Source organism: Huiozyma naganishii, chromosome 10 (genome assembly GCF_000348985.1).
Source record: "Huiozyma naganishii CBS 8797 chromosome 10, complete genome".
Taxonomy (NCBI): Eukaryota; Fungi; Ascomycota; class Saccharomycetes; order Saccharomycetales; family Saccharomycetaceae; genus Huiozyma; species Huiozyma naganishii.
Window position 1 is genome coordinate 208,307 of NC_035931.1, and position 21,144 is coordinate 229,450.

General features: G+C 44.7%; 11 protein-coding genes and 1 non-coding gene across 12 annotated transcripts; 5 read left to right on the plus strand and 7 right to left on the minus strand.

Moving 5' to 3' along the window:
• Positions 1–2,298: 2,298 nt before the first annotated feature.
• RER2 (ditrans,polycis-polyprenyl diphosphate synthase) lies at positions 2,299–3,222 on the minus strand (the record flags this gene model as incomplete). The annotated part of the gene is made up of 1 exon (XM_022610114.1): positions 2,299–3,222. One exon carries the CDS (start codon positions 3,220–3,222, stop codon positions 2,299–2,301), a length of 924 nt encoding a protein of 307 aa, XP_022466443.1.
• Positions 3,223–3,609: 387 nt separating this feature from the next.
• COQ1 (trans-hexaprenyltranstransferase) lies at positions 3,610–5,031 on the plus strand (the record flags this gene model as incomplete). The annotated part of the gene is made up of 1 exon (XM_022610115.1): positions 3,610–5,031. One exon carries the CDS (start codon positions 3,610–3,612, stop codon positions 5,029–5,031), a length of 1,422 nt encoding a protein of 473 aa, XP_022466444.1.
• Positions 5,032–5,444: 413 nt separating this feature from the next.
• Positions 5,445–6,140, plus strand: KNAG0J01190 (resistance to Congo red protein; the record flags this gene model as incomplete). Its single annotated transcript, XM_022610116.1, has 1 exon — positions 5,445–6,140. The coding sequence occupies one exon, from the start codon at positions 5,445–5,447 to the stop codon at positions 6,138–6,140; it is 696 nt and encodes a 231-aa protein (XP_022466445.1).
• Positions 6,141–6,613: 473 nt separating this feature from the next.
• RAD57 (putative DNA-dependent ATPase RAD57) lies at positions 6,614–8,050 on the plus strand (the record flags this gene model as incomplete). Its single annotated transcript, XM_022610117.1, has 1 exon — positions 6,614–8,050. The coding sequence occupies one exon, from the start codon at positions 6,614–6,616 to the stop codon at positions 8,048–8,050; it is 1,437 nt and encodes a 478-aa protein (XP_022466446.1).
• A 169-nt stretch (positions 8,051–8,219) lies between these two features.
• Positions 8,220–9,461, minus strand: MAF1 (RNA polymerase III-inhibiting protein MAF1; the record flags this gene model as incomplete). Its single annotated transcript, XM_022610120.1, has 1 exon — positions 8,220–9,461. The coding sequence occupies one exon, from the start codon at positions 9,459–9,461 to the stop codon at positions 8,220–8,222; it is 1,242 nt and encodes a 413-aa protein (XP_022466447.1).
• A 517-nt stretch (positions 9,462–9,978) lies between these two features.
• On the minus strand, positions 9,979–13,146 carry SOK1 (Sok1p; the record flags this gene model as incomplete). The annotated part of the gene is made up of 1 exon (XM_022610121.1): positions 9,979–13,146. One exon carries the CDS (start codon positions 13,144–13,146, stop codon positions 9,979–9,981), a length of 3,168 nt encoding a protein of 1,055 aa, XP_022466448.1.
• Positions 13,147–13,621: 475 nt separating this feature from the next.
• Positions 13,622–14,485, minus strand: IPP1 (inorganic diphosphatase IPP1; the record flags this gene model as incomplete). The annotated part of the gene is made up of 1 exon (XM_022610122.1): positions 13,622–14,485. One exon carries the CDS (start codon positions 14,483–14,485, stop codon positions 13,622–13,624), a length of 864 nt encoding a protein of 287 aa, XP_022466449.1.
• Positions 14,486–15,095: 610 nt separating this feature from the next.
• KNAG0J01240 (uncharacterized protein) lies at positions 15,096–15,386 on the minus strand (the record flags this gene model as incomplete). Its single annotated transcript, XM_022610123.1, has 1 exon — positions 15,096–15,386. The coding sequence occupies one exon, from the start codon at positions 15,384–15,386 to the stop codon at positions 15,096–15,098; it is 291 nt and encodes a 96-aa protein (XP_022466450.1).
• Positions 15,387–16,500: 1,114 nt separating this feature from the next.
• Positions 16,501–16,573, plus strand: KNAG0Jtrna3T. Its single transcript has one exon. It is a non-coding gene; the product is annotated as a tRNA-Thr (tRNA).
• A 183-nt stretch (positions 16,574–16,756) lies between these two features.
• On the minus strand, positions 16,757–17,365 carry APC11 (anaphase promoting complex subunit 11; the record flags this gene model as incomplete). Its single annotated transcript, XM_022610124.1, has 1 exon — positions 16,757–17,365. The coding sequence occupies one exon, from the start codon at positions 17,363–17,365 to the stop codon at positions 16,757–16,759; it is 609 nt and encodes a 202-aa protein (XP_022466451.1).
• A 269-nt stretch (positions 17,366–17,634) lies between these two features.
• GRX7 (glutathione-disulfide reductase GRX7) lies at positions 17,635–18,219 on the minus strand (the record flags this gene model as incomplete). Its single annotated transcript, XM_022610125.1, has 1 exon — positions 17,635–18,219. One exon carries the CDS (start codon positions 18,217–18,219, stop codon positions 17,635–17,637), a length of 585 nt encoding a protein of 194 aa, XP_022466452.1.
• Positions 18,220–18,551: 332 nt separating this feature from the next.
• On the plus strand, positions 18,552–20,195 carry SLX5 (SUMO-targeted ubiquitin ligase complex subunit SLX5; the record flags this gene model as incomplete). The annotated part of the gene is made up of 1 exon (XM_022610126.1): positions 18,552–20,195. One exon carries the CDS (start codon positions 18,552–18,554, stop codon positions 20,193–20,195), a length of 1,644 nt encoding a protein of 547 aa, XP_022466453.1.
• Between the last annotated feature and the right edge of the window lie 949 nt (positions 20,196–21,144).

Below are 21,144 nucleotides of genomic sequence, written 5' to 3' on the forward strand. Positions count from 1 at the left end.
TAAGATCATTCCTTACCGCCTGCTTTTAAGAACCATTTGTATGCAAAGAACTATTGTTAAGACGATTTTCTTGTAGTTTTAGATTACACTTTATGTACCTTTTACTGAAATTGAGCTCGCAAGTAACGGCTGCAGAAACCCCAGTGGTCCCTACATCAGCAGCAAATTGGGACCGTTAGGTTGCTTTAATCCGACAGGCATGTCTGTTCATAAATTGAGTGCTTTTACTATGACCAATAGCAAATATCTCCCCCAGAAAGTCTCTTCAATTTTTAACAAATTCAACAGTAAAAAAAGTAAAAATTAAAATACTTTTTGAAGTGATGTAATATTACAATATCAATAGTTTATGTTATTTAACTTTATCACAACTAATCTAAAATTTAGTTTATTATATTTAATAACAAAAAAACAAATTTATAATCATGTGACCAGTTAATTATTAAAAGTTTTAATTATCATTTACGACGATTTTTTGCAAAATGTTTTGTGTGGACAGGTAGTAAAAGATATACATATCATGTTTTACGTATTTTACAAAAGGTTTTTCTATTTTATTCTGTTTCTTAAAAGAAGTTTCAATTTCATTCATATTCATAAGCGCCACACGTTGTAAAGTTTTAAGAAACTTCTCTTGCTTAATTTCCGATTCACTAAGACATGTTAGATATTGTGTTAGCAAACCACGTTCACTCTATCGACCAATTATCTACAAATATTGCGTAGTCTCCTAGAAGGAGAGTATATATTACATAAGTACACTAATTGTACTTTAGCGGAGCGTCGGTTTCTTTTTATATTTTCCCGGTGAGAATTTTTCACTTGACAAACTCACGCGGGCACCTCCGCTTACATTTTTTCAACAATTCCCACGTACTGACATATAGTACGTGACCGATTCAGCTTATACCTCAGAATACTCTTAACAGCTATTTTCAACAGATACCTCTTTAGGCAGTCTCATGCCATGAGAAAGGCTTGCCGCTTCAGGTTAATATCAGCAAGATGACATTAGATTAAGCTACGTTAATTAAACCCAACGCCTTTTACTTGTCCATAGGTGCTTTAGAGCCAAGCTTGTGTCATTCAATACTTTCTGAGCTCTTTTGCGTCCCCTCATGTGGGAATATCTGATTTATTAGTGACCGTTACGTTACTCTATGAAGCTTCAGATACATATAGCGAATAGATCTTATCCACAGTACACTGTTCCAAACAAGTGGCTGGTGACAGAAGAGTAGTGTCTCGTAAAGCGATAACTGCAATCTCACTTCTATTAAAAGTTTTAGTGAGTGTTATCTAAAGCTACAAGAAGATCATCCCGACGACAATGTTTTCTATCAGAACCTCTCTTATAGAACAGTCCCTATCACCTGATCATGTTCTGAGTCTACATCTCCCCATTTTGCGTAGAGCATGTCAACGTAGGTCGAGAAAAAAGGAAAGCTTTTCTCTTAGATGAAGACCCTTGTATTTTACTAACTTATGTACAAGAAGAACAGAAGTAAATAGTGCGTCACTTATCACATACACCATGTCTCCCGATGTTAAAGAAATCCTTCGTAGCCTAAGAATTTTACAATGTAAACTGAGAAAGAAGTTAAGCCATGGATCAAAAAACAGCTCACTCAGACTGGTTGTGGGTAACCGTTTTGGACATAATCTTCGAGTAGTTTTCACGACACTACTATTTGCCTTATTGCTGTGTCGGAGGTCGCCGTTGGCTGCTCCCAAATTATTATAAGCTTTTCTTGACCTGCAACTAGTTGAAGTTGTAACTATCTAAAAGTATTGAATGAGAAAAAGATGGAAATGTTTTGATTAGGATATGGCGCTTAATCGAGAAGATTTTTTCATTATTCTTTGCTCTCAGTATAGCATATAGCTCTTGTTTTTTGGTGGGCTAACTTGACACCACAATAACCAGTAACAAGCCCTTGGAATAAGTGACTTCTACGAGGGCCATTCAGAATCCTACCAAAATAATAGATAATGCGTGTTTGTAATAGGGAAATAGTACGTTTAAGTTTGACAACCGCAATAGAACTTCTCCTCTACAGAAGCGAGGACCAGTTAAATATTCCCACAAAAACAGATTAAGTTATCTTTTGCTTTTAGCTTTTCGCGGGGGTGTATGTTAATTGGTGATCTCTATGAGTTGCTTTTATTAATGTGTGTGTTACGTTCTATGTTACGAAAGTGCTCTATAAATATAAATCAAAACTGGCTTGTGGAAAGAATCTCCTCCCCAGGTAGGAGGGATGCAGAAAGAGGGTTGGTAGGTTGCGGAGAGGGTATTCATTGAAATTTTTCCATCTTGTTTGCGTATTTGAAATCGTTCTCAAAACTTTTACTACTTTCAAATCTGTTACTACCATCTTTTGCTTCATCTAGTTGCTCCTCATCCTCATCCTCATCTTCTAAGGACGTGGTATTACTAGAAAACGATTTTTTGAAAGCGAATTTTAAGAGGATCCAAGCTATTCTAGCAGGACCGAATTCAGGCCATAAACAATCGACCATTTCGATGACAGTGCTTTTACGGCAAGATTGCCATAGCATAAAGTCGCTCAATCTGGAAACACCGCTCGTTCGTATCAGAAGATCTAAAGGTGGCAGCCCACCAGTATAAAGATGGGACTCTACGACACTCTCGTCGATAGACTTACTGTCGATGCCCTCTGAGATGATATTTTTGATGGAATGAAGAATTTCTTCCCTCCCGGTGTACGGGAAACAGATGTTAAGCACTGCCCTTTTATTATTTTTGGTCATCTCCGTGGTCTTCAAAAGCTCTTCCAAAAGATCTTCATCCAGCAGAGATATTTCTCCGATAACTCTGATCCTTATATCGTACTTGTGAGCCAGTTCTCCATGTTCCGTCAGCTGTCTGATCCTCTCCTTAGCCAACTCCATCAAAGCTTTCACCTCATGCTCGCTTCTTTTGAAGTTTTCAATCGAGAAAGCAAACACGGTTGCCGTGTTAACACCAGACTCGTAGCAAAGTTCAAGTATTTTACTCATACTGACAAACCCAGCCTCGTGGCCCGCCCTCACAGCCTGGCCCGTTTTCCTCGCGTATCTCCGATTACCGTCCATAATGAATCCGATATGTTGCGGGACACAATTGGATGATTTCAAAGTGTGCGAAAGCAGATTTTTCAGACCGATCATGGGCCACCACTCCACAGAGCTCTCTGTCGCAGTCTCTGAGCCAACCATCAGCGACTAATATACTGTGTGCGTGCGTGTTATCGTTCTGCGCGTTCCCCCAATTTACAAACCCCTAGTATAGAAGCAGCTAGTATAAAACAAAACACGAGCCAATCTCCTCCGCCTCCTCCGCTTCTTTTTATTCGTCGTCTTCTCTTCTTCTTCATTTGCTGTACACTAAAAACAGTGCAAATTGCGATTTTCTCTTCGATCTTCGCAATTTTTTTTTAAAGAGAACTAAAAATTAAGGAACATAAACCACACAACCGCCTTCTCTCAAGAGAGATCCACGAGAGGTCTGTGCGACTCGTCGGTCTTCCCCATAAGCTCCAGCTGGTCTGCATAGAGTTGAAACCGTGGATAACGATGCTGAGGTCGACTAGTAAGAACAGGACGATGTCTCGGATTAGGCTTCTCGTGCGGGACGGCAACAGAGGCAGCCAGCGGATGAAGTCCTCCTTCACGGTAGCTCTACAGACAGCAAGCAAGCTGGTTACGCCGCCGCTGATGCTCAGAAACCCGCTATCTCTCGTGTCGACAGAGATGAACACGCTGGCGAAAAACATAATGACGCTCATTGGATCCGGGCACCCAACTTTGAACAAGATGACCGGTTACTATTTTGAGACGGAGGGGAAAAGAGTTCGGCCCTTGATTGTATTACTACTATCTAGAGCGCTGGGTCAGATACCTTTAGAGGAAAGAGATAACGTCAAGATAGACTACACGGATTTCCCTACAAATAAAATCGACCCCACCACCATCAGAGAGAAAATTCTAAGTGGTGCACCCGTGGCCAATTTCTCCCCGCTCAAAGTGCTGCATGGAATAACGCCTTTGAACCCGTTGACACAAGGGGCTGTGCCCTTACCGGAGGAGGTGTTTGATAAGGAGAGAGGGATCTTACCAAAGCAGAGAAGGCTAGCGGAAATTGTCGAAATGATTCACACCGCGTCCCTTTTACACGATGATGTCATCGACCATGCCTTTACGCGCAGGGGTAAACCCAGTGGGAATGCAGCATTCACAAACAAGATGGCTGTGCTAGCGGGTGATTTTCTACTAGGGAGAGCGACTGTGTCAATCTCTAGGCTAAGAAATCCAGAAGTTGTCGAAATAATGTCGAACAGCATTGCAAACCTTGTAGAGGGAGAATTTATGCAGCTGCATAACACTGATAACGAAGACCCAAGGAGCCAGTCGCAATTGCATTCTTTGATCCAGAGGGTTCTACCTACCCCAACTAAAAAACTGGAAACACAGGCACATGATTACAGGGTCCCCACCATTGACGAAACCACCACAACTCACGAAGAAAAGGTAAACAACGCGTTGCAATATTACACGCACAAATCGTATCTAAAGACAGGCGCTTTGATATCAAATTCTTGCAGAGCCACTGCAATTTTATCTGGTGCTAGACAGCCAATAGTGGAGAACTGCTTCCAGTTTGGTAGAAACTTGGGATTGTGCTTCCAGCTGGTCGATGATTTGCTCGATTTCACAGTATCCTCCAAGGAATTGGGGAAACCGAGCGGAGAAGACTTGAAGTTAGGAATTGCAACAGCCCCCGTGCTGCTTACTTGGAGAAAGGATCCTACATTGGGCCCATTGATCAAGAGGCAGTTCTCGGAGCCCGGTGACGTGCAAAGGGCGTTTCACGCAGTGAAAACGCACAACGGGATCGAGGAGACCAGACAACTCGCTGAGGAGTACAGGAACAAAGCTTTACAAAACTTGAGGGAAGCATTGCCCGAATCCGACTCGAGGTCTGCATTGGAATTCCTGACAAATGCCGTTTTGACGAGGAAGAAATGAAACCGCTTTCTAATTAAGATTCTGCTATCCGAAGAATCGCTGACGTGTACGTATGGATGTATATGTATATTCTTTTGCCAAATGAAAGAAAATGAGCTAACGAGTAGAGCACTGGATACTTGATGCGAGAACGATTGCAGGGGTCCCTTTCAGCATTTCCTTCTTCTAAAAGTCGTCAAGAGCTCACCTTCGTTTCCTGAGCTGTTGACGTATTTTACGTTAAAAAAAATAAGAACAAAAAATGAAGAAGGTGAAAGTTGCATAAGTTGGGGGGCGAAGCAAGTTAGACTGCGAAAACTCTACACAACAAGCTCGTAACTGAAGAGCGGCGGGAGTTATTTTAGCGACCCCTTCTATTGCGTATTGCCTGTTCTTTCTATTACCCCCCAGAGCTGTTACAAGACTTTTGAGATATGCTAATAACCCCAACTATCTCATACTTATTGCCGAGGTCGTCTTCGGACTCATCTTTCCTCCAAGGTGACGACGATCCGTTCAACTCTTCTTCTTGGCAATGGGGCAGATGGGTCTTATTTGTGATTTTCCTATTTGCTATGATAGTTCTGGTCTTCTTTACTCTAACCACTAACAGAAGGAGAAGACAGATGGGCCGGGCGCCGATCCGAGGAACAGCGTGGATGACACCACCGTCTTACCGCCAGTCGGAAAGGCAGTACCAGGGGAACTCCCAAGGTTACGTGGTGGACTATGTACCGGAATACAGCGCAGAGACCAATGAAAACGATTTAGGATACTATGATGAAAGAGGCGAGTTCCACCCTAATGGCAAAACTGAATATATTTCCCCACCACCTTTGGAAGGCTCTCCAGACACATCAGGTGCTGGAACTGCGTCCCCGGGTGTACCTCTGCAACGGCCGGATCCTGCAATGTTGAGACAGAGCATGAACAACTCTGATATTGAATTGGATTTCACAAGACCGACTTTCACAGCACAGAACTTCCATGAACCTGCGAGAGAGGAGACGAGATACTTGGAAACCCGAGATATCGATTCACCAAATGTAATGGAAGGTTCATCTCGTGCGTCTTCTAGGTCGAGTCAGGTCCAAAAAGACACAGTTCATGTTACAGAAAAGGTTGGTTAATGTAACTACTTTTACTCGGGGTGAGCGATCGGGAGAAAGAAGCAATAAAGCGAGCGTATTTAAAATTAATCGGATAGATGTAATGTCCTGTACCAACCGTCAGGCGCACCGTCTTTAAGAGGAATGCTTGCACGATAGATGCAAATTGAGCTACTATATATTCATTCGTTGTGTTGACGGGATCAAAGGAAAAAAGGTAGAGAATGGCTGGTGTCAAGACTGTTGCGCAAGGAATAGCAACGATATCTATTGTAGGTATTGATATATATCCTATACACATATATGGACTTGAGCCAGTAAGCTTTTAAAACCTTACTACGATTACTTCAAAAAATTTGTTTACCGAAATTTTCTAACAATTGGAAATCCCAAATGATTGTAAGCATTAAATGATGCTCACGCGAGGGCTCGCTTTAAGTCATAGTGTAAAGGAATTTAGTGACTGGAAGCTTGTCATTCAGTAGCGGAATTTCATGGACCTGTACGACGAACTGCCACAAAGTAAACTACTTTATGATTCTGAGTTTACCCAATTACTAGAGTCGTGCAGAAGATATGAGGTCAGCGTAATTGATTTTCTGTCGCTGAACGCCAGGGAGTTGGCAAACCTTACTCAAAGGTCCATAACAGAGGTAATCAAATTTCAAAATGCTTTATTTGGAGAGTTGAATAATCAATTTCAAAAGAAGAATAAGATTGTACCGATAATGGATTTCGAGGGTCCGCATCCTTTCACTACAGGAGACGTAACCCTGGATGAATTGTTGAATGGGGGAATATATACACAAAGCATAACGGAGATATTTGGTGCATCGTCAACGGGAAAATCACAGCTTTTAATGCAAATGGCACTGAGTGTCCAACTACCTAGACAAACGAATGGCCTCGGTGGTAAGTGCGTGTATATTACGACGGAGGGAGACCTACCTACGAAAAGACTCGAGGAAATGATTGCAAGCAGAGACGAATTTACTGAAAACTGCGTCTCCCAGAAAAACATATTTACTGTTAGTTGCAACGATCTGATGAATCAAGAACATATTTTGAACGTTCAGCTTCCAGTTCTGTTAGAAAGGAATGCAGGTGATATCAAACTTGTGATCATAGATTCCATCTCGCATCATTTACGAGTAGAACTCGTTAACAAGTCATATCAAGAAGCACAAGAGAACAAATTCTATATTGATCAACTGGCCGAAAGTTTGCTCTCCATTGCTACAAAATATGACATCGCTATAGTAGTAGCCAATCAAGTGAGCGATAAACCGGTAATAGACCCTAATAGTCTAACTCGCCAGTTTATTACGGATTTTGATTATCAACTGGGTTATATGGTTGGTTGGAAAAGCTCAAGCATAATGTACCGATATAAGCATGGAGAGATAAACTCATACAAACTTGCTAAGCCTCAGCTTGATGTGCATAGATCCATAGCCAACGATATATTATCGGATGACGACGAGTACTCGTTAATTGCTGACGAAATGGATAAAGTCATACGGGAAAGAAACTCTCAAGAACAGGGATCAAATAACATGACAAAGCCTTCGCAGGGACAATTTAAAGACAGATCATTGGAGGAGAACGACACGACGCGCAATTCTAAACCTGCCGGGCAAGATGAGCGCAGTTCATTTCAAGTTTATGGCAAGATGAAAAGGAAACTGGACAACCGAGTTCCGAACCTTGGAATATCGTGGGCAAACCACATAGCGACAAGAATACTGTTGAGCAAATCTTACAAGGCCTCTCCAATGATACGACGTGGAGAACTCACTCTGTATAATAGTTTTGATGATTCTGCATTTTGGCAGGTGAAAAGGACAATCAACCTCGTCTTCTCCACATATGGAGAGTCAGGGGAAGCAAATTATGTCATAAGCCCAAGTGGCATTGAGGTAGTTGAATAACTTTGTAATGGTATTTAGTTAATACAGTGTCTACGTTGGATTTAACATATTTTGCTTACAATAGACAGGACAAATAAGCTATTAGTGGAATTTAAGAATACGTGCAGTTGTTGTCCCCCCTTCCCCTTTCTCTGCAGCCGATCGACGGCGGTAGATAATTGAAACCGTGTCAAACTAACTCCGACTCTGAGAGATAGTCATTTTCGGAATCATCTGCAATTGCATTCTCATCATTCGTTAAATCATAATCTCCCTGGAAAATATCGTCGTCATAACCGATAGTCGTTCTTTTATTCGTGTTGGTTGAAAAGGAGTATCTTTCAATGCCTTCCTTTTTCAATCGAGAGGCAATCAAATAAACGAATGCAACCCTCTTTCTCTTCTTATTGAACAGAAAAAACATTAAGCTCCAAAGATAACCGGGCTCGTCCTCCAAGAAGGACTTCGATGGGCTATACTGGTAAACGACACAGTCTGGCATTGTCATGTGTGAATTTATCACCTCCCAAATCCATTCTTCTGGCTGCTTCCCCAACGAGTAAAGAGAGTTTTCGAACTTGGAGACAAACCCTTTCAAAGAGTTCTTGGTAAAATCGTTTGGTTCTAAGGATGAGAAATCGTGGTCCGGATAAGACGCATTCAGAATGGCAATAAGATACGCAAACGTTCTCCTGCTAGAGGGCTCATTAATTGGGCCAAATGGCCCAATATTTATCTTTGTGGAGGTTTCATTCAACGACGACCTTCTTATCGTAGGTGTCCTCATGTTGCTGTGTTGACTGCTGGTACTACTGGCTCTCTTGGTTTTCTTTTTGGTATGAGGGTTCTCATTGTCGTTAATAGTGGTGTGTGCCGTACTATTCCCCGTCCTGTGTTTACGACCCGTCGAATTGGACTCGACAGATGATGAACTTATGTAACCTGTGTCTGCACTCATAACCAGTTCCTTTAAATTTTGTTCATTCAGCTTCGAGCTTTTAATAACAGGACTATGTTGTTGCTGCTGCTGCTGCTGCTGCTGCTGCTCGTTACTGCTACTGGGAGAACCAAAGCCATTGATAAGCGTAGAGTTCAGCTGGTTGATGTGATTTTTTATGTTAGAGTCTGTAATGGACATCCTCCTCTTCTGTTCCCAAAATGAAGTACTGTCCCTTCTCCCATACGAGAAAGGTGAAGGCAACAACGAGGCATTTGCCTCTATCAGTTTTTGCTGTTGCACGGCCTGGTTGTAGCTTTCATTTTCTTGCAACATCATCTCCAGATGTTGGTCTATCGCTTTATACAGCTTTTTATCGGAGGCCACAGCCTTCGTCGTGAAGATATCGCACCCGCCTGTAATCTTACAGTCGGAAGTCTCAAAGTTAAGAGTCTGATTGACTCTTTCAACGTCTAATTCATCGATAAACTTCATTCTTTCGGTTGTTCAAGTAAGCTCGAAGTACTGCTGTTTGTTCGTATTCCGTCAAATTTCCCCTAAGTCTCTTTGTTCAACCGGTCAGTTGCCCAATGGACCAGGAAAAAAACGTTTGTAATTTATATTATACTATAGCAAGCTCTTATCAGCTAACCACGTGTGTATACAATGAAGTTATACTGTCTCTGGAGGTGAAGAGGAGACAACGTGGGGGGCGGGGGTGTTCAAACACGACTCCAATTTCCTTAATTGATATTAATTACTGTCTTGAAGGAAAAAAAAAAGACAACACCAAAGCGAAATAGAAGACTTGGTCCTGAAAATCGTATCGCCCAAAACGATATCAACCACTTTTCCCGTTTCCGATTACCAGAGGTTCTAATGACACCCCATTTTGTTATGTAACAAAGAGAAGGGGAACGCTGATGTTACGGTCTCCATTTTGGCATATTTTTGACTATAGTTTGACCTATTTACCATACTTAAATAAAGTTTGATCATAAAATGTTTCATTCTATCCGCCATGTAGTTTGTCTCCCAATGATTCTATGTAATGTCCCCCGAATACGGACCAATGCAAGTTGATGCACGTATACAGGTGGCGGTAAATGTTTTCGAATTCCTCCATCTCGGTGAACGCAAACACACCGGTGTTCCTGTTGTTTCCCGAGCCGGCCGTACCATCATCGTATTTGAACGCTGGAAGTTTCCCTGGTTCCTTCGCGTCGACGGTCCCGGCGTTCTTCCCCGTGCTACCTGTCCCGTTGCTGTTGCTGTAGAGGTAGACGAAATCCTGTTTCACGCGGCCGTCAACGGTGCACGCGGACCTGTTGAAGATACCGTCCTCCAGAGTCTTGAACAATCTGTTCTCCAAGACACCGTAAACGTCGCTCAGCGGCTGTGTCTGCTTGGATAGCCACGATTTGGCAAACGCGATCTTTTGGTTATCCAACGCGGGCAACGACGTGAGTCGGGATTTATCCTCTGTTTTCGTCTCTCCTCCAGGTACCGTTTTCTTGTTTTCGTAGTCCACTTTCAAATCGTTGATAACTTTACACAGGTACACCGCAATGGACAGAGTGTTTTTGGTCCATCTGCAGTTGCCGTGCTCGTCCGTTATAATGCTGACAATCTCCGTCTTCAGCCTCTTGTTGCTGTACGTTGAATTGATGTACGCCTTCGTTGCAGCGTCCAGATTTTTGTCGTTCGCGATTAGTTGCTGGAACAGGAGACGACAGACCAGTAGACAAACTAGCTGACGGATGTCTGCTCTCAATAAAATCAGCCTTGCGTGGTCGAATGACAGGGATGTTGGGTACTCCCTGACCATCTTGCGGCAGGAGAGTAGACTTATCACGGATCTCAGGTCTACTTTGTAAACCTCTGGTATCGAAATGTTGTTTTTGTCCGCAACTGTGACTTGACCCGAGGAGATGTACTCGTCGAACTTGGAATTGAACCAGGTCAGCGATGACTTCAGTATGGGTTTTTTCGAGGACATCAGCGAGTTGAAGTACTGTTTTTCAAACTCGACCGCGTTGCTCAGCAGTGCTGGTCTCAACAGTCTGATCTGGTGGTTCGCAATGTCCAACTTCATGGCCTCTAAGATCTGGAAGACCAACTTCAGTCCGTCTATCAGCTTCGACAGCGACTTCTCCGCCTCTGCCTCTCTGAACTTGAGGCTCATTTTGTCGACCCAGGCGTCCCTCATGGGGGCACAGTGGTGCTTGAACAGATTAGCGAGCCACTCTGCCAATGTGGACATACTGGAAGACCCCTTGATCAGTTCCTGGACGTTCAGTTCTGTGTCCAGCACGTTCATGATCTGGTAGAACTCCTTCTGGGGCACTATGGTCAGCAGAACCTCTCTCAGCGTGTCGAACATCGGCACGAGTCTTGTCTTCCTGTATTGGAACAGGTCTGGTCTCTCCAAGTACACGATGATCTCGTTTTCGACGTCGTTCCAATACCTATCCGTGAAGTGTCTCTTCTTAATCCCGCGCTCGCCATCCAAGTTCGGTCTAAACTGAAGCAAAGGGTCGAATATGATGTCGTGTCTCAGTTGCGGGTTCTTGACGATCTCTTGAAGGTCTATCTCTTTGAGGCACTGTAGGTTTATTGGTGGCAGGGGCATGGGCCCGTTGTCGAGTTTCATGTAGTTGATTCTGTCCTGTAGGACGACCGCCTGGTTTCTCTTCGGTTTGCCCCTGACGAAGCTTATATTGTTTGAAGTGTTTATCACTTGTTCCGCGAAGGATATTGCCTGTTTCAATGAGGATGAGGATGACGACGTGGTCCCGGTGGTATTATTATTGAGACCGGAGAAGTCGTTTGACGAGACGCCAGACGATGATGACGATGAAGGTTGTGAGTATGCCGGGTCTGATGCCTGGTTTGAGGCGGCGACGGAAGAAGAGTTGATACCGGTGTTCGAAGGCAGTAAGTATAGGTGATGATGCAGTTGTTGGTTGTGTTTGTCCTTCTGGTGGTAGTGGTGCTGGTGGTGACTCCTGGGTGACTTCTTTTTCATGACGCTGTAAGGGTTGTTATTAGATGCATGGACGTTTGGAATATTGATGTTAGTTGCGTGACTGTTGCTATTGTTGTTATTAGTGTCAGAGACAGTGGCAAGGTTCCCCTGGTTTCTGTTGTAAAATACGTTATTGCTGGCCGTCAGCCTTCGTAACGACGAATGCAGGATTGTAGGCACAGAGTGTGATCTTGCCCTTATCCTTGAGAGCAGCATGGCGGAGGCTGGTGACATTTCCCTTACCGTATAGTCTGCGACCACTGCTGCCGCGCCCCCCACTGGAGCGTTGAACCCTTGGTTATCTGTATGTACCGCTGAAGCAGCAGCAGCAGCAGCAGCACCAGTTGTTGTATTCTGACTGCCCCTTAGAAACCGTCCTGTCTTTGAATCAAATGGTTTAAATATGGTATTCGGCTGTGGTCCCGCCGTTGACGATGCTTGTAAGGGTAACGGTACTGCGACTTCGCCATAATTGTGATCCATTGCACCAGCTGACTCATCCTCGTCATCATCACCACTTGTCGGATTGTCCGTACTTGGGCCTCCACTACTGCTGCTGCTGCTACCACCACCAATGTTGTTATTCTTGCTGTTCTCGGCAGTGTTTTGATTATTGATGGATGGAGTTATAGTGCCTGTACTGTTCAAAAAATTGTTTCTCCGCAGTATTTCCGTGTAGTCTCTCATGTTTATATTTTCCGGCAGGATGGGATCCTCGTCCAGATCCATACTATCCTCTTGATCTTGTGGCTGCAGGTGATGCGCACCCCGTGTTACTGTGGCTGCCGACGGCGATATCGACGACGACGACGAAGACGAAGAGGAAGAGGACACGCCGAGGGATATACTCGTCTGCTTCGATAACGTGGTATTATTACTTCTCCTGTTGTTCGCTGAGCCGTTCCCACCAGCGCCAGAGGCACCAGCGCCGCCACTACTCGCACCTCCGCTATTGCCATCACCAGCGCCACCAGCGTTGCCACTACCATTACCACTAGTACCACTACCACTAGCACCTGGGCCTCCACCCGGATTACTGCTACCTGTAGTGGCCGGCCCTTTCCCGGCTGCTCCACTGGAAGCGGCGGCGCCCGTTGTGGCGGCGGCAGCGGCCGCCGCTGCCGCCACCGACTGCGTTCTTGGATGCTCCATCTGTATTACAAATTTCTCTTTCTCTTTCTATTTTCTTCTCAGCAAAGACCGATCTTTCGACGCTCTGTCCCCTGGAACAGAATCTCTCACTCTCTCTTTCACACACACACACAGAGGTGATCTCGCTCGCGTACCGTATAGCGACCCCAGCTACAGAACCCAGAGAGACGGAGAGGGAGACTTTTCGATTCCGGCCAATCTTTATATCTCTTTTTTTTCTTCTTTTTTTTCTTCTTCCGTTTTTTTCTTCTTCCCTTTTTTGTTTCTTTTTTCTGTTTTTTGAGATTTCGTTGCATCGCTGTTTGACGAGATGCCCGAGCAGGATGCAGGGCAATGAACAGTTCGTGGTTCGGCCATGTGCTTGATATATCGGTATACACTGGTTCTATGTAGTTCTGCGGTGATGCTAGTTTATTTAAAAGTTTTCACTTTGGCACTGCCTCGCACCGCATCGCTTCGCTCTGCGGTGCTCGGCTTAGGCTGACCCAGAGATAAAGAACCATTTGTCAATGGACTTGTCAATTGGGGCGTCCTCCTTTGGAGACGCCTGTGGGACGGCACTCGCCGCGGCGGCAGCGAACGTTGGTGTGTCGGACAGAGTGGTGTTGGTCAAGTCGATGCCTTTGGAGTCTGGGGCCTTACCGGCGATCAGTTTCTTCCAGGACTCGTTGGTCTCTCTGATGATATCCAAGGCGTACTTCTTGTTCTTTGCCTCACCGGAGAAGGCGAACTGGTTCTCGGGCTTGCCGTCTGGGATCTTGTAGATCCGGAACCACTCGTTCGTCGCCTTCAAAAGCCCAGGGAAGTACTTCTCGACGTCCTCGATGTCGTTCAACTTGGGCGCAAGAGGGTCCCTCACGTCAATGGCAATCACTTTCCAGTCAGTCTCACCTTCATCCAACAAGGCCATGATCCCCAACACTTTCACTTGCTTCACTTCACCGGTGTACGCAATGGTCTCACCGATCTCCAACACGTCCACTGGATCGTTGTCACCGGCAGCTTTGGTCTCAGCGTGCATCTCGTTGGGGTCCTCCCACGTCTGTGGGAAGGCACCGTAGTTGTGGATGTACCCGTGGTGAGGGAAACAGTTACGAACAAATCTCAACTTACCCTTCTTTGTGTCCTGGACAATAGGGTTCAGGGCCTCCTCCTTCGTGATCTCCAATTTCGCATTGGTCCATCTGGGGATCTCAACAACCATGTTGAACACATTGTTGGCCTTGTCGGCGTACAATGGAATGTCGTGAAATGGGGACACGGGCTTCCCGTCCTCCTCAATGTACACTTTGTAGTCCAAAGTGTTCTTAGCACCAATCTGTCTAGTAGTGTAAACCATCTGTCTCGTGTGTATGGGTGTGGCTGACTGACTGACTACCAAATAGCAAGGATCCAATGCAACTTACGGTCCCTTCATTTATATATCAAACAGCGAATTTCGTCGAAACAACAACATTTTTTTTTTCATTCGTCGCCTCTTTTTTTTCTGCGTCGCTGAATTTTTAGGCGACGCAAAAACTGTGGAAACCACTAGTTCGAAGAAGAGGGTGGGTTGACTCGTGACGGTTACTTGTGCTTCATGGAAGCCATTGATACCGGGTGATGAGCAGGCATGTGCTTGTGATTGTATCCGGTCGTTGAGCTCTTCGGCGCAGGTCTTTACTCAGGAGAAGCACTTCATTATATTATATTGTTGTTTGCTTCTACTGCAACCTCGTTGTGCCATCAAAGTGCAACCCATGCTTGCAACTACCCGGTGTTAGAGCATTATTGTTGTGTGAAATGGTGACTCCCTAACGTATTGTTACACCGGAATTAATCGGCTTTAACTAGGGCCATGAAAAAGTTACGAATTAAGATTCAAGGCAGACCTTCTCTCCTAAATTCGGAGTTTCAGTTTGTTTCTTCTGAGGAGATAGGCCTAAGGTTTGAATTTTGGTATCTTTTATTCAAGCAGTTTCTTGAATTATGAAGAATTGAAGAAAATGATTCACATTTTTCTCTGATTCGTCTACAATATATCTTCTTTCCTTTACTGCAATCAGAGTCCGGATAATAAGTTTAATATATTCTCTTGGATTAACTCCTTTATCTAAGCATGTACCATGATTAAGTGCATACAAAATGACTTTATATTTAAAGCTGTTCTGCAATGCTGATTCAATTCTGCGATTGAGAAAGGCAAAGGTGATTGGAATAAAATCATGTGGTTTCTGAGTCCACAATTCCAATCTGCTCATCCTTGGTAATTCAGTATTGATCTGATTTGGATTGGAGCAATATTCATCAATATGAATCTTTTTCCATAGCCGATCCTTTTTCTCCCTGGAGTAGGACTGAGTAAACGCGTTTTTTACATCGTTATACACTTCAATCACTATTCGTTTTCCAAATGCAAGATCGCTAACACCTTCTTCTAAGGAATCTTTCAGCAATCTTACGAAAATTAAATTTTCAAAGGGGTCATTCTTTTCCCCATCTTTGTCAAAAAAGTGATCAACAGCCAATCTGCTTTTCTCAATCTCCTTTGCCTCCTCATTTTTAATAGTGGGCTCAGGTAAATCGTTCACTGTGTTCGAAGAGTTCAGTGTTTCCCCTCCTTGCAACTTTGGAAGTGTCTTCTCGAATTCGTTGTACAGTTTCCTAAGATTAGCCTTTTGGTTTTGATATAGTCTAAGACAAAGCCTAATTCTCTACTTTTCTCCTCCTGTGTTAAGTCGGAGCTCTTCATTATGTTGGCTCTTTCAGCAATGAAAGTCGCAACAATCTCTACTATTTTGAAAGTTGATAATCTGCTGTTTAGAATCACTCACGTTTATCCTGAAGCAACAGATCAGTTCTTTAAAGTAGAATCTATATACTTTAAAACATTTAGTTATTATCAGTATTTTACTTTGTTTAAAACTTTTAAAAGTATTTTTCTGCTTCATTTTTTCGAGATCCGGCGCTGTTTTCAATTTACGTGCCCGTCCCTGAGAGACGAGGGTTCCAATGACTGGAATCTGTGGCCTTTATATAATAATTGGTGAAGCTGGATCAGACCGCATTAGATTCGGTCTGTCCGTTCGTTACAGTTACGTAGCCTGCTGACTAAGGTGGGTGTAGTCTGGTGACTAAGTGGGGTGTGCTTTGGTGATTAAAGCAGGGTGTGACGCTTTTGTATTGTTTGTTGTATGTTGCGATGTGTTGCCTCGTGGAAAAGGGCTTATTGTTTGTGTCTCGTAGGAGAGAGAGTTGTATGTCGTTACCGAGAGCTGTATCTCGTGATTGGAACTGTGAGAGTTCGTGATGGGAGCTGGGTCTTGTGTTTGAAACTGTGTGAGTTTCATGTTACATAAAAAGTGTTATTTTATAGCTTCTATGGCCAAGTTGGTAAGGCGCCACACTAGTAATGTGGAGATCATCAGTTCGACTCTGGTTGGAAGCAGTTTTCTTTTTTCGGTTTCCAGTCCGTACTAATAAGCCGTCAGGCTCTACTAAGGTCATCTAACCTCTTCGTAGTGCTACAAAGTTATCTTTCTTTTAATATAAATGCTAGGGGATCTTAATATAACTAATAACGAACTGATAACATTCATGGTTGAGAGTTTTTAGTTCTCATAATGCAATTTTATTCGATGTTGACGTCGAGGTGGCCATAAAAACTATCCTCTTGCTCCTCTTCGTCCTCTTCCAAGTCAGATTGATCTGCGGAACGGCGCTCTTGTCCCGTCCCACCGCTATCTGACGGCATTTCGTTTCCATACTCCTCCTGTTGGCTGTTCCCGTCGAATGCTTCATCTAAAAAAACTCTCTCTCTGATGGCCTTCGTTATACTCTCAAATTTCTCCAGATAGGGTCGATTGATGGGCAGTTTTGAATTCAGTTGAAACTGCTGTCGACACATTGGACAGAGCCCCTTAGAGGTGTTCGTGTCCAACCATCTGAAAATACAATGGTAGTGGAAGTGGTGATGGCATAGCCCAGCTACGAGAGGGCACGAATCACCGGGAATCTTACAGCTGGGACAGGTCCCGTTGTAGCTTGCCCTGCATATACCACACACATCTTCATCCTCGTCTCCATCGACAGCATTACCGTTCTCAAGATGTGCCTTTTCAACGTCCACAGGATAATAGTTGTAAAGGAACGGGTACTGCCTATCCTTTGCAGCTGCTGGGTCTCTTGTATCCCAGGACCAAGTGAAAACGGGGTTCACTCTCTTGATATCCAGTTTCATCTGCGGTACACAAGCTAAGCACTGCCAGCTAGCCTTCCCACTAAGACGTGGTTTTGCTCCTCCTCCCTCTTCGTTTTCTTATAGAACATTTTTTAGATCTGCGTTCGATGACTATTTGACATTATCCACATTGGGTTGTTGTTGTTGAGGAACATGTTGCAGATACATGGATTTATATACGTCTACAGAAGACTGTGTTCTTACATTGAAAAAGCTATGCCACCCACGGCTCCCCACTTCCCATAGCCACCAACTAAAACAAGCCGATTTCAGACTTGAATTACGTTTACCGCTGATCCACCCCATTCGTTCAGCCTGTCCAGAAGTTTGCCGTTTTCTGACAGGGCAACGATATCGTCACAGCCACCATGCGAAACCCCGTTGACAATCAGGTTGGGCACAGTTGACCTCCCGGTTTTCTCTGCGATGTACTTCTGCAGTTCGGGACCGTGTTCGTGCTCGTCCAGTTCCACAACCGTGTAAGCGGGCGTGAACTTGAACCCTGCAGCGAGCAATTTTTTCAGTTTAGCAGAGTACGGACAGTACGATTTGCTGAAGATCACCACTGGCGATCTACTCAAGATCGAGTCGTACTCTACCGCTGGGCTGAACACCCCAGCAGGTTCAGGCGCCTGGCCGCTCCTATCCGTGCCAATTTTCGGTTTCACCGCGGCAACACTCACGGGATCCTCCACGTTTGCGTAGTTCACCAGGGGCACACCCTCCAGCACCTGTCGATCATCAACCGTGACGGACACGTTTCTCGCGTTCTGCGTCACGAAGAGAACCAGCAAAAGAAGCAAAAGAGTCACGCTCAGCGCTCTGATATTCCGTTTATTCAAAGTAATGGCCATTGTACGACTTCTCGGTGGGTGTACTGACACTGCAGATCCATATCAAACGCAAACCCTTAAAGCACGACCGTGTTCACCAAAGCGCCACAGACTCATCACTGATACTTCGAACACAGGTTGGAAAATTAAGTAAGAACAGCATCAAAAAAGGCAGGAAGAAATGGAATGGATGTGCAGAATGTCGCTTGCAACGAGGGTTTCCACGGTTACAAGCAAGCAGAGTATAAGAGGCGAGAGGTGTTACAAGCTACACACAGCGGTCTAAATTTGCCACTTTGCTTGGCGCAAAAGAGACACCGAGAGAAGGAGACGACGTTACACCAAGTTTTACGATGGTGGTGCACAAAATGAGTACAGAGAGTCCCGTGGTGATCACTGACGCTGAGGATGATTCTGATTTGGAGTGGGTGCGCTGTGAAGGCGACCTAAGGTCCACCTCTCCACAGGTCGCTGTTGATGACGATAGCGATTTTGCGATAACGGCATCGATAGAGAGGACCCCGACGGATGTGGTGGTTGTGGATGACGAGCCCATCACTATCACGAGCACGCGTGGCAACGACGACACTGATGAGATAACAGTGTTAGAGGAGAGGCCCGCCCCACCACCGCCAAATACTACGGAACTGTATTTGCCCGGGAGAAACGTAATGCATATTAGGACGGCACAAAGTGATAACCCAATACCAACCTCTTTCAGAAACTTGAGAAGGGACGACGGTGGTTCCGGTGTCGGGGAAGAGCTGAGGAGGAGTAGGAGATTGCGAGAGAGGCCAAGATGGGGTGGACGGATGACTCCCAGAGCGACAGAGAGAGGACAACGAAGAAGGCGCTCTTTGTTTGTTAACGATGATGGAGAGGATATTTCGCAAAACCCGCGGTTTATGAGTATGCTGATGACGATGGACCCAGAATACACCTCAGGGAACCATCCGGCAGCATTAGACGAGGATCCACAGCGAAGAAGAATACGAGCAAGAATTAACAGTTACCCACCGAATATACAGAGCACGTTCCACTACGCCCAGTCGTTACCGGAGTTCACCTACATTGTGCAAAACACGGACCCCATCACTTTCGCAGAATGTCGCGATGATTTGACAAACTTGTTCAGTCAATATCAAAGTATGCAGCATGACGATCGGATGCGCAATGTCGGGCAGCAAGGAAGCAGACAAAGCGAACCACGACACGGCACCAACTACAGTCAAAGAAGTGCAGTATCGCATTCAAACAACAGGTACTTTTACCCAGAATTCAACCAATACGAGAGTGATGAGGCCCGTGCGCAGTCTCTGCTGCCAAGAATACACGATTTCCTGCAGATGAGATTGATGGGTTATCCTAATGACGACGAGGAAACCACAACGCAGAATATTATCAGTATGATACAAGAGAGGGAGGATACGGAAAGAGACACTAGGGTCAAGAACTTCACCGATAAATCAAAACCGCTTCTTAAGAGTATACTAAAGGAGGCAAAGTCCCTGCCTAGCAATTACAGTGCGAGCTTCCACTATCCCAGTTCTCCTTCAAAACCACAAATACCTGGAGGTTCCACCTCAGAAACGGCCGAGAGTGAGGAGGTCTCGTGCTGTGTCCTATGCGGTAGCGAGTTAGGTGTTGGGATACCAGACAGTTTTATTGGGAGGAGCGCGGAAGATCGGGACCTGGACTTCTCGTCGTTGATATCCAAGTACAGCTTCCCGTGCCCTTACCAGAGTTTGATCAGACCCAACCAGCTGGACAGAGACCTGTCGAAACGAACATTCATGTCCAAATGCGGGCATGTGTATTGCGGGCGGTGCTTTGCCAGGATCGATAACGCAAAGGCGAAATCAAAGATATCGAAGAAGGAATTGGCCTCATTGAAGGGCTGTTCCAACCCAAACATATATGGTCCTCGTATTTGTGTGGCTGACGGTTGCACTGCTGTCATCAGGGCAAAGGCTAGGTTGAGAGAACTGTATTTTTGACTTGTCTATACACACATATACATATACGTAGGAGAGTTGTTACACAACGAATAACCATAATAGCATATTCTATTTCTCCATCTGAATACAATACAGTAGACCTGCCTCACGCTAAATTTTGATCTAGCCATTTCCTTGTCTAATTAGTACATTATATATTCGTACACATGTCTACGGATATTAAAGGTAAGGCCATCTATTAAAGTCTTTGTGATTTGTGGTGGCGCTCCATTGGTCTAGTGGAATACTTTTCTTCGTACTTCTTCCTTCCCTATTTGATCCAACAGGGAAAGGGCGTCACCGTTCATCTGCTTCTCTACAGAAGCATGTCCAGGGTACAACAGATACACAACCCAGCTAGTAACCCAGTCATACAATCCTCATTGTTCCTAGATGCTGGTTGTTGCTGCACGTATATTGGCTGCTGCTGCTGAGGAGGTTGTTGGTAATACTGAGGTTGTGGTTGCTGTTGGTAATATTGTGGCTGTTGTTGTACGGGAGCAGGTGCGTATCCCCTGTCGTACTGGGCACTTTGTGGGGGTGGTGCACTTGGACGAGCGTACTTGAGAGATGGGTTATCACGTTTCGCGAGAGATCAAAACTGTTAGTAACTTTCGATATCATCGCCGGGCTTATTCAATATAGGAGGAGGGTACAGATTTCCTCTACATTCGTTGAAAAGAGGGCTCCTATACATGATAAGACACGCAGGCTAATACACATACCTGTTGTTTATTGTCACCGTAATAATCGTTGGCAGACATGGCCCGGAAAGAGTCTTGGTTGACTTGTTTCCGATACGAAGGGCAGTTGTGATGGCCCAGTCCTCTGCTTATTTATTGATTTACGGACTCGAAATCTGAGAGTCTCGAGGAAAAAAACGGAAGAAGGCTGTTACCCGACTTTAACAGCGGTATAACCTCCTATTCGAGTGAGGCCACGGCATGAA